The sequence below is a fragment of the Elgaria multicarinata genome, chromosome 10 (genome assembly GCF_023053635.1).
Source record: "Elgaria multicarinata webbii isolate HBS135686 ecotype San Diego chromosome 10, rElgMul1.1.pri, whole genome shotgun sequence".
Lineage (NCBI taxonomy): Eukaryota > Metazoa > Chordata > Lepidosauria > Squamata > Anguidae > Elgaria > Elgaria multicarinata.
Genome location: NC_086180.1, coordinates 93,969,158 through 93,981,207, shown reverse-complemented (window position 1 = coordinate 93,981,207; position 12,050 = coordinate 93,969,158). Strand labels below are relative to the sequence as shown.

The window sequence follows — 12,050 nt, the reverse complement described above, 5'->3', positions numbered from 1 at the left end:
AGGACTTGTTCTTGACAAATCCATGTTGGCTTCTAGTGATCACCGCATTGATTTCAAGGTGTTTATAGATTGACTTCTTTATAATCTGCTCCAGAATTTTCCCAGGGATGGATGTCAGACTGACTGGTCTGTAGTTCCCAGGTTCTTCCTTTTTGCCCTTTTTGAAGATAGGGACAACGTTAGTCCTCCTCCAGTCGTCCGGCACCTCACCCGTCTTCCATGATTTTGCAAAGAGAATAGACAAAGGTTCTGAGAGTTCTTCCGCTAGCTCCTTCATTACTCTAGGATGCAGTTCATTGGGCCCTGGAGATTTGAACTCATTCAAGGAAATTAGGTGTTCTTTGACCATTTGTTTATCAATCTCAAACTGTAATCCTGCACAATCAACTTCTGCTTCACTTTTTCCTGGGGGTTATAGACCCACTTTTGGGAGAAGACTGAGGCAAAGTAGGAATTGAGCACTTCAGCCTTTTCTTTGTCATCTGTTATCAATTTGCCATCCTCATTAAGCAGTTGAACCACCATTTCTTTCCTCTGTCTTTTACTACTCACATATCTGAAGAAAGCCTTTTTATTGCTTTTAGCATCCCTCGCTAATCTCAGCTCATTCACAGCTTTAGCCTTCCTGACGCCATTTCGGCACTTCTGCGCCACTTATTTTAATCCAGATGTTCTCGATGGAGCTTACCAGGCTCATCCTCCTGTATTTCTCATCCTCCAGTACCTGTAAGTGGTTACATAGCTCTAGTGTTTCCACTGGTGCAGAGTGTTTCCTAGTTTTTCTGCTCCTAACTGTCACCCTTTTCCAGGGAGTTTCCTCTTCATTGGCTTTCCTCATCTCAGCATTCCCCACTTGCCATTGCTCTTCCATCTCCTGTGCTTCTCGTTGCTGTTGCAGTTTCACCGTTCTGTCAAGAACGCTATGTCTTCTCTTATTCCTTGGAGGGTGGATACTTGCCGCTCAAGTGCTCTCACTTTTTCTTCCAATAGTATAACCAGCTTGCAGGTGTACACCATCTTGATCTCAGGCAGGAAAACAAACATTGCACACACGTTGCAGGTCACCACTGCTGGATAATCCTTTCCATCCATAGTGTCTATTCCTTTTTTGTTTCTGCCGGTGCTTTGTCCTGCCCTCCCTGAATGTTAACTATGTACCATTTTGGTTATGCTCTTCTCCCTGTACCATTGTTGAAAAACCCAAACCTCTGCTGCTTGCACCAGTGCTGCAGCCAGGACTTCACTTGAAAATATTCTGAAGAATTGGAACCTTATAAACTATCTTTTATAGAAATGAACTGCCTCTTGTGGCTCCTTGGTACCAGGCACAGAATCATACTGTGGGGAACTTATCCTACCTTACCTTTTTGGAAATAGGTTTGAACTATTGAGCGTTAGATATATGATGCCCCATATCAACCAAGTCTGCAGACCAATCTTATCCATTCATGCTCTGCAGTGAGAGTTGGTTGGACGCATTCTCCAGTGCAGTCTTCTAATGTAGCAGTTGGTGACTAAAAACTGCCTGTGGATGAGTTCTGCTGCTGCAGGGATAGACACCATAACACTATCCTGGGGTGGGCGGGGGGGGAAACTTAGCCACAGTATTGTGGGGTAGGAAATTTCATAGAGTCGTCCGTTTTCTTGGGGAATAGAAAGTGAATACCTAAAAACATGGGCTACAAGGGATGGGGGGTGGGCAGCCTGTAGTCTTCCGGATATTTTGACCTACAATTTCCATGATCCCCCACCATTTGCTATGCTGCCTAGGGCTGATGGGAGTTGTAGGTCAAAGCATCTGGAGGGACACAAGTGGCCTATCCCTAAGTCAGAAGAATTTTGTTCTCATCGTTTGGTGTTCTTGGGTGTGATAAGAAATTACCTCAGCACACGCGCTCTCTCGCTCTCTCTCGCTCTCTCTCGCTCTCTCTCTCTCTCTCAGCAGTCCCTATTGACTGCTTTGCTCTTGCAGTGGATGGTCCCCAAAGCCCAGGGTGGTGAAGTGAAATATAACACGAAGAGAGCAAGCAAACCTAATGCTATCATGCAGTTTGTATGTCAGATTTTTAAGTGGCTCATTGGCATGAACTCGGACACTGGCCCACTACTTTTCAGCCTAATCAAACTGACAGGATTGTTGTGAGGATAAAAAGAAGCACTATTGGGCATTCGGTATATGATGCCCAGGTATCCTTGGAGAAAGAGCAGGATTTTAAAAATGTAGTAAGTATGGGAGGGTAATGCAGAGAAGGAATATACACATGTGCCCCAGAGCTAGCACTAACGATGTTGCACTAGCAAAAAAACAGTACTTACAAAGCATAACTAGTGCTGCACCATGGTTGAATACTAACCAGAAATGTGCAGTTTTCCCCTCTACCTATCAACTCAGAGCATTTCAAGGTGCCCAATGGGTTGGGAAAGCCCTCTTCCCTTGTCAAGATGCTGTCAGAAGAATAGGGGTCCCAACACTATGCATTAGAAGATATTTTTTCACTTTGGGACATTTCTCCTTGCAATTTTACTACGGCTGCAGCTAAATGCTGCAGCTAAATTTTGCATTAAAAATGCAGTGTGAGTTCACCATAATATTTTTGTGCTTATGATTTTGACCTGGTTATGACTATTATTTTACAGGTTATCATGCCTAGGACTAGGCCTGGATCTTGTTAAGAGATGTGCAGTTCTGTATGGATCACTTCCATCCTTCCAAGAAATAGTGCAACCCATCCATAAGCTCCTCAGTACACACTTCCCATTGATCAAGTATCCTACAAAACTGCAGGTAACAACTTGCTGCCTTCTCATTGAGATGAAGTCTGTGAAAACATTCTGTGAAGCTACCTCCCCACATAAACCTTTTTGGTAGCTTCCCATATGGTACACTTATGTCCTTTCATTTGCTAGTCATCAAAAAAATCATCAGGATGAGAAGGCACATTGGCAGAATTCTTAAGCGCAATTTACCAAACTAATCTGACTATGGCCTTTAATGTTATCCAAGCTTGGGTACTCAGACCAAAGGTCAGTCTAGTCCTGTTTCCTACAGTGGCCAACCAAATGTTTCCCTGAAGCCCAGCACCTGAGTGTAAAAGCAACACTCCACCACTCCAGAAACTGGTGTTCAGTGGCATACTGCTTCTGAACCTAGAGATACTATTTAGCTATACTCGCTGCTGATAGACATACCTCCATGAATTTGTCTAATCTGCTTTAAAGCCAATAAGCTAGTGGCCATCATGACATTATATGATGACATAATGTGACAGTGACTTCTATAAGTCTCATGTGTTGTGGGAAGAACCTTTCGTGGTGATCTGAATTCTGTTAGTCAATTTTGTTGACTGCAAGTTCTAGTATTATATAAGAAGACATACATATTTTTCCACTTCATGCATGATTTTTATAAACCTCTACCATGACCGCTTAGTTGTCTTCCCTCCTACAAACTAAAAAGCCTTTGAACATTTTAGCCAGTCCTCTGAGGGGAAGGTAGGGTATTCTCTTGACCATACTGCCCTACTCTACATATGTTATACTCTTTTGAGGTGGAATGACCAAATGCACTGCACCGTAGATTCATACAAAAGCAGTATGGCAGTGGCTGTTCTCCAGGTTATTGGTCCAGTTCAGACAACACAAACCATGATGGTGAAGCATTTTGAGCTAAACATTATGGCTTAGCATGTTGTGTGAACCATGACTTAGTGTGTCGTGTGAACCATTCCTAGCCATGGTGGTTACATAACCACAGTTTAAACGTGGTCACTAACCATTTGCTGCAAAAGGATTAGTGGCCTAACCATGGTTGTCTGAACAGGCCCAGTGTGAGGAAGGCATCCTACAATGGGTTAGCATCCCCTATCGCCCAGGAAAACCAGGGACTCACATGACTGAGTTTTAAGCCCTCTGTTGGTCTGAAGTTCCTCCTAGCCCGTTCAGCCCTGCTTTTTGCTCAGGACAGATCTATTTCTCATCTCCTCCTATCTCAAGCTTCAGTTTATTTCTATATGTAAGATTTCTCAATCTCCTTACCTCTTTCACCCTTTTTCTCATATCCAGACTTTGTTTTTTTCACATTCTCTTACACCCCCCCAAAAAAAGTTTCTCTTCTGCTTCTTTTTCTCTGCCACTTGTCTATCATTCTCCATTACCACCCACCCACCCACCTGAAAAGAAAACCATTTCAAAGCCTGAAAAGAAAAAGAAAACAATAACTCTTGTGAGAGATGTTAAGAAGCCATGGCAGACAAAAGGATGATCCACAGGAAGGTAAAGGGAGATAACTACCAGTGCCCTCTGAGCCTTCCAGCCACAGAGGATCAAGGAGATCACCAGCCTAGAGGCTACGGCCCCTTGCTGAGTCCTTTAGACACCAGGAATGGTGTGATTCTGGTCTCAAAAGAAGCATCCCAGGCTGAGGGGGTTGGGGCCCAGCACACCACTAGCCCTCTCCACTCAGAACAGGAAGAGGAAGCAATGGAGCAGCTAGATGCTCTAACAACATCGAGATCAAATCCATGGCCATTTTAATTTGCAGTTTTGATTCCACCTATCTGAAGCATGGCTCAAACAGATAAATCGGTCTTAGCACAGATTGCTAAGGCAGTACTGGACAATCTGACTGATGATTTATTATATAAACAAGCCATGAGATCAAGCCATTCTGCAAAACGCACCAGAAGCTTGCATACTTCTGAGTCTTCCTCCTCCCCACCTAGAAAACAAAAACAAAAGTAAATTAAAAAATAAGGCTTCAAAATCAAAACAGCCCAATCCTTCCCATAGTCTGCACACATCAGTGGGCTCTGGGGATGACTCTCCAGACCCACGCTTCACAGCCACAGGTCCTGCTAATAAACTCAAGACCACCTTGTCTGAGCCCCATCCTGACAGTGATTTCTCCATAATTTCACTTCAGGTGTCCTTTTCAGAAGGGGATAGGGTGGATGGTCAGACATCGAAATTGCAGACCATTCCTCATCCGATCGATTCTTTAACAAAGAGGAATTATAACCTTTATTTTCCAAAGCAATTGTCTCCCTAGCTAGTGAGCCAGTACAACATAAGAAACAACAATCATTATCTTGCACTTCATAACTTCACCAAGATCATGGTGTCACTAATAAGTCTGTTTCCAGTCAGAAAGCCTCACAGGTTCTTCAGACAACTATTGAATGCTTAGAAATACACGTTTTTATCACAAACAGAAAAAAGAGCGAGATTAGTCAAGCTTCAGGACCATTCAAGGTCAATTCTTCATCAAAGAATAACCAACTTAATGGATGCTGCACATCTTCTGGATTTGATGATCTCATGTCTTGGCTTTCTCCCATGGGCCAGACTGCACTCTCATGCCTTTCAGTGGTACCTATTACCTTTCTAAGCTCAAATAGCAAAGAAGGATCACCTCCCTCAGCATGTCAGAGATTCCCTCAGGTGGTGGCAAGACCTCCAAAATCTACAGGTGAGCAGTCCCTTCCAGGAGCCAGAGAGGATCACAGTGACAAAAGATGCCATCCTCGAAGGGTGGGGAGCCCACTGCAACTCACTCCTGGCCCAAGGAAAATGGAATGTAGAAGAAAAACACCACAGCAACAACCGGCTGGAGCTCAGGGCAGTCCACCTGGATCTGAAAGCATTCTCATGCCCTAATCAGAACGGACAACACAAGCCCACACAATGTGTCAAGGGGGTTCCAAATCCTGTTCCCTACACCTGAAGGCCCAGAGCATGCTATTATGGGCTGAGCAGAATTTAGCCTTCACATCAGCCCAACACATCATAGAATCATAGAATAGTAGAGTTGGAAGGGGCCTATAAGGCCATCGAGTCCAACCCCCCCTGCTCAATGCAGGAATCTACCTTAAAGCATACAAGACAGATGGCTGTCCAGCTGCCTCTTGAATGCCTCTAGTGTGAGAGAGAACTATACATCAGCTTGCTGAAAGAGGCTCTACGCGTTCCCTCCAATCCCCCTCTTCGCCAGAGTTCTGCAGAAAATCAGAAAGGAACAAGTGATTGTAGTCCTAGAAGCCCCCTTCTGACCACGACACCACTGGTTCTCCGAGATCCTAGCTCTAGCAGTGCAAGGTCCATGGTTCCTGCCCCAGATCTCATGTCCCAATACTCCACCCAGGCCCAAATTGGCTCAAACTAGCTGCCTGGCTGTTGAAAGGTTCATCTACTTATCTCTGGGTTATTCTGAGGATGTTATATATGCACCCTACTGGCATGCTGCAAGGATTCTACCACCAGAAATTACAAAACAACTTGGAAGGCCTTCTGCAGATGGAGTGAAAGAGAGTGAAAGAGAGAAACTTAATCCACAAGTGTCAGGAACTCCTAGCCTTTCTTAAAGAAGACCTCCGGATGGGTTTGATACTGGGTCCCCTGCACAAACGTCAGCCCTGTCATTAGTCCTTTCCAAGCCCAGTAGGCAGCCACTAAGTTCATACCCTCACATCAAAATATTTCTCCACGGAGCAGCACTCAAAAGAGTTCTCCCATAATCCAAAGGTTTCCTTTCTGGAGCCTACAAATTGTACTTTCTGCATTGACTAAACCTCCCTTTGAACCAATTACATCTATCCTGCTATGAATTCTGTTACAAAATTTATTTTCTTTGTGGCCATTGTGTCTGCTTGCAGAATCTCAGAATTATCTGCCATCTCAATCAGAAAAGGCCTCATCACCTTCCATAAGGATTCCGTTGTCCTTCGAACAGATTTGACTTTTCTCCCCAACGTGAACATGCTATTCCGTAGGTCATAAGGTCGTAATGCTTCTCATCCACAGGAGATGGCCTGGTGCAAACTGGATGTCCTCAGAGCCATTGAAGTTTACCTAAAAAGGGCAGAGTCTTTTTGAACATCTGACTTACTGTTTGTTTCCTTTTACCCTATTAGTATGGGCAAGAAGATTCTATCCTAGCATGTATTTTTTTATCCTATGAGGCTTCACACTTCCCCAAACCATTAGGAGTCACAGGTCACTCCACTAGAGCCACAGCCACATCAGCCGCCTTAAGTACTAAAGCTCCTCTGGCAGAAATCTGCAAGGCGGCCATCTGGAGAAGTCCTAATTCCTTCATAAGACATTACAAAATAGACACATATGCCTCAGCGGATGCCTCCTTTGGCAAGAGAGTCCTCCAGCAAGTAGTAACAATATAATAGACTCAGTCTCAGTTTTTTCCCACCCAAATAAGGGTTTTTAGCTTTAGCATGTCCCTTTGTGGGATGCCTCCCTTACACCAACCTGGAGAATGGAACATTGGTACTTACTGAGAAGGTTCCTTCCGGGTTGGTGTGCGGAAGGCATGCCAACCACACCCTGCAACACCACCGACTCTGTATAGGTAATCAGGCCACTTGTCTCTGCATTTGGATGGCCAGACCTTCTCCTCAGAAGCCTCAAAGTTTGTAAATTTCTAAGTAGTTATTAAAAAATTATCTGTTCCTCTGTGGTTCTTCCTTACCTATGATACAACTAGACGTTTTCTTCCTCCATTTCTGACATTTAGCCACAGACAGAACTGGCTAGGAGGAGCTTCAGACCGATAGAGGGCTTAAAACTCAGTCACATGAGTCTTTTCTGGGCAATAGGAGATGTTAACCCATTGTAGGATGCCTTCCACACACACACCCAGAAGGAACATTGGTAAGTACCAATGTTCCATTCTATTTTCAATCTTTCTCTAATAATTCCTTGCATGAAACTTGTCTTTTCATCAACACTGCATTCTTAGTTGACATCTTTATTGAGCTTTCTGTCACAATCTCAAGTTCTTTTCCTAATAAAATTCAGTGCTTCTCCCAAAGATCTTAAGACCAGGCCAGGGTCATATGAGAGAAAGCAGTTTTTCAGGTAGCCTGGTCCCAAGCAGTATAGGACTTCATAGGTCATAACCAGCACTTCAAATTGTGCCTGAAAGCAGACTGGTAGCCAATGAAACTGTTGTAACAAGGGAGTCAGTTTCCCCTATAACCAGCCACAGTCAACAGTGTAGTTGCAGGATCCTGGACCATCTGAAGTTTCTTAACAGTTTTCAAAGGCAGTCCCATGTGTAGCTTGTTAAAGAAGTCCAGACGAGATGTATGACTGTGTCCAGATAAGACATTTCTAGGAATTGATGCAGTTGGTGCACTGGCCTCAGCTATGCAAATGCATCCAGGTTCAAGGCAGAGTCCTGGAGTACACTCAGACTGTGAGCCTGAATGTTCAGGGGGAGTGTAACCCCATCCAGCTCATGTTCAATCCCTATTCCCTGATCTGCCTTTCAATTAATCAGGAACAGCTTCAATTTCTTTAGCACACACCAATTTAGAACTAGAAGAACTTTTTTAGATTTAGATGGAAAGGTGAAATAGAGATAAGTACCAAACCCCAAAATTCTGGACATACCCTTTAACATTAAATAGCATGGACGATAAGATGGAACCCCGAGTTGCACTACAGGCAAACAGAAATCCCCCAGCACAACCTTTGAGATTGCCCCTCCAAGAAGGACCAGAGCCACCATATAGTAGTGCTTTCCAGCCCTATTTCAGGCAAATGCCCCAATAGGATGCCACGCGGTTAATGGTATTGAGAGCTGCCGAGAGGTCCAGCAGAACCAACAGGGAGACACTCCCCCTGTTCAGTTCCTAGCGTAGATCATCCACCAAGGTAGCCAAAAATAGTCTCTGTCCCATAACCAGGCCTGAAGCCAGATTGAAAAGGCTCTAGATAATTCACATCATCCAGAAATCCCTCGAGCTCACAAGCCACCACACTCTCTCAGCACTTTGCCCAAGAATGGAATACTAGGGACCAATTGGAAATTATCTAATAGAGGGGAGGGTTCAGGGAGGTTTTCTTTAAACAAAGTTTTTTTTAGGCAAGATGGAACAAAGGTCTTACCACCACCTTTTTTAGGCAATTTAGCCTGTTTACCCAGCTCATATTACTTTAGACATACTTACATTGAGCCTTACTTACATTTGCCATTTTGTTGCCCATTCATACAGTTTGCAGAAATCTTTTTGGGCTGTTTGCAGTCTGCTTAGATTTATTGTCTTGCATAATGGTTTGTTATTCCCAAACTTGGGCTATCTCACTGCTCTCCTGACTTTGGAATGTTTATGTATAATAAATAGCACTGGTCTCAATACAGATCTCCACTGCTTGCTTGTTTCCATTTGCTTTCTGTACTTCAACTAGTTATTGATCCCTAAAGGTCTCTTATCCCATGATTGCGAAGTTCACTTAAAGGCCTTTGTTGAAAGACTTTATCTAAAGAAAGTATATAATGCCTGTCATATCTCCCCATTCACATGCTTGGTGACACTTAAGAACACCAAAAGATTAGTTAGAAAGATGTTCCTTTTGCAGAAGCTAGGCTGATTCTTTCTTAACAAGACTTGTTCTGCTGTATGCTTAATAAAGTGGAATCTCTTGGCCTTTTTAGGAATTTCATGACAGTGTTCTGAAACAGCTGGAAGTCCAAGAACAACATTATCCATTGGTCTGTGAAAAGAAAAAACCAGTGCCATTGAGGCTATACACACCCAAAATAATGAAAGTGTGAGTATCTCTAATTCTGGTAGACATAAAGATAAAAATTATGCATAAACTGCATGTATATATAGTAGGAGTATGAACTGATGTATCACTTTGACTCGGAACCCGATTTGGCAATTTGGAAAATGGCCTGCTTCTGTTCAAACCAATTTGGAGTCAATCCACTTCGACTCAACATTGAACTCAAGCTAAGGTTTGGAAATCCAAGGATTCATGCTTCTGAAAAGCAGCTGTAGCTTTCTTTTCTCTTGGTCAGAATTGGATACTTGCAGCCATAGCAGCCCTTTAGAAGGGACTAGTTGATATACCCAGCATTGCTTGGGCCCTTACAATATATGTCTGTGAGGTAATCATCTTAAAGTAGTAGGCCAGTGCTAGGCCTGTGAGTTAACTTTTAAACAAATTATGGGATTATGTAATTTCAGACTGGAATTTGGAAGAAAACAAGAAAGCAGTAAGAGAGAGCAAGAAAGAAAACATCTAATTCATAAGCACAAACGTGAACTTAAAGGAGCTGTTCGTGAGATCCGCAAAGATAACCAGTTCCTTGCTAGAATGCATCTTGCAGAAATCATGGAAAGGTAATACATAATTCATTTACATTCCAAATACATTGAATATTTCTTGTCCTTGAAAAGGTGATAACTTCTACACAACCGTTTTTGTGTAGAAATTTCCAGATTTCACATAAAATCAAACTTTTCATAAGGCAGAATGTATATTTATACTGTGCAGTATTGGCTACAGATACAAATCTTGTCAGTTCAGAAAATGATCTATTTACGAGAGTACTGCTTCTTAGGACACTTCAGTGACACACTGGGAACATTTGAGAAATGAAGCTTCTTTGGCAGGAACCATAGAGCCCATTCCTAGAGTGTTTGGTTTTTCCCCTTTTTTCGATGGTAATGAATATTGAGGGTCTTGGGTGCTGCCTGCAGCCCACCGATTTTGTACCCATCTCATAGAATCGTAAAGCTGCAAGGGATGGGTGAGGATTTCTTAGATCTTTCAGTTCAACTTTAACTTAACCAAAGATTGAATATAAGATATATGTAATGTTTTACTGAGCATGTAGCTCAAAATATATTTATAATTTTATTTTAATTTTCAGGGATTCTGAAAGAAAAATAAAAGTGAAACGACTCTTCAGGAACCTTGCTCAGCAGGAAGGTGATTGGAAAGCAATGAAGAGAAAGAAGTTTTAAGAATTTGCTCATATACTGTACAAAGGAAAACCAAGGATATTTCTATTTTTAATGTAGCTTGGAAAGTTTCAATAATTTTGCATGGATCTTATATGTGTGTGTAGTGATTCTGGGAAAACAAACACAAACTGGACAAATGGGTACTTCCTTATCACAAAATAATCCCATTCTAAATAAAATGGAAGATTATATTTGGTATACTTTTTCAAAACAATTTTTGGCTGAGTACATTAGACTTAGCAGCATTGATACTAAACTTATTTTTTCCATAAAGTTTGAAACATTACTTTTGAACAAAGACTGGCCCTATTCAACCCTTCCATTGCCCCTACGAAGTGCCATCTTGCAAACAACTAGCACGGTACCCTCAAACAGATCTTTAACCAAATATCCCAGGCATATGTCCATTATGATATTTGCTTCTCTTGTCCCTCCCTACAATGAAGTGGATCCATTGTGGAAGACGTCATGTCCGTTATCCAATGCGCATGGCCAGTTTGGATGTAATGAATTTTATCTTATAAACTCTGTTTTTTAAGCTGGGAACAAACAGCACGCCCATTCATTCCTCACCTGCCCCTTCCTCATCTCTTCATATATCCGCTTTAATGCTTCTTTCCTGGTCAATTTAAACTAGTTTTCTGTAGAATTGGGGCAAAAATTTGCCAGGGCCCGGGAGGGCAGCAGATGCCCCATGTCCGGCCCTCATTGGCCCAGGCAGACATATCTGGCGGATTTTCACCCCAGTGCTAGCAAATCTTCCATTTGTCCCTTTCCCCCACTGCATTAAAGATGGCGAAGGATGGGGAAAACCCTATTTCCTCTCTCCAGTGGTGGTGGGGGGGGATTGCGCACTTTCCAAAGGACCCGGAAAGCATGCTTTGCCTCTCCCTCTCCCCCCCGGCCACTGATCGGGGCCTTAAAGGCCCTCAATCCAAGGTTTTAAGAGGGGCTTTAAGGCCAGGATTGGCGCAGTGGGGAGGCAAAATGTACCTTCTGGAGCCTCCAGAAAGTGTGCAATTCTCCTGGCCTGGAACAGCACTGAGCAGCACCCTGTAAATTCTCTAATCCGCAGTTTTCTGTTCCATCCAAACCAGGAAAGTGTGCCGTAATCTCTATTTATTTATTTATTTTATTTATTTAGAATATTTATATACTAAATAATATTTATTTATAAATATTTATATTTGTTTACCAGCCATGATATGAAAACTGGATCTGCCATGGAGACCTTATGCCTATTCTCTGTTTCCAGTGCTCAAGTAAACATAAAATCAG

At 42.7% G+C, this 12,050-nt stretch overlaps 1 protein-coding gene across 1 annotated transcript in view; it reads left to right on the top strand.

Moving 5' to 3' along the window:
• Positions 1-10,968, top strand: part of NOP14 (NOP14 nucleolar protein) — a 98,192-nt gene extending 87,224 nt beyond the window's left edge. The window contains exons 15-18 of the mRNA XM_063135864.1: positions 2,638-2,785; positions 9,452-9,567; positions 9,990-10,145; positions 10,679-10,968. Coding sequence (XP_062991934.1) covers positions 2,638-2,785; positions 9,452-9,567; positions 9,990-10,145; positions 10,679-10,772 — 514 coding nt within the window. The 3' untranslated portion in view covers positions 10,773-10,968. The remainder of the gene's footprint in view (positions 1-2,637; positions 2,786-9,451; positions 9,568-9,989; positions 10,146-10,678) is intronic.
• Positions 10,969-12,050: the final 1,082 nt, after the last annotated feature.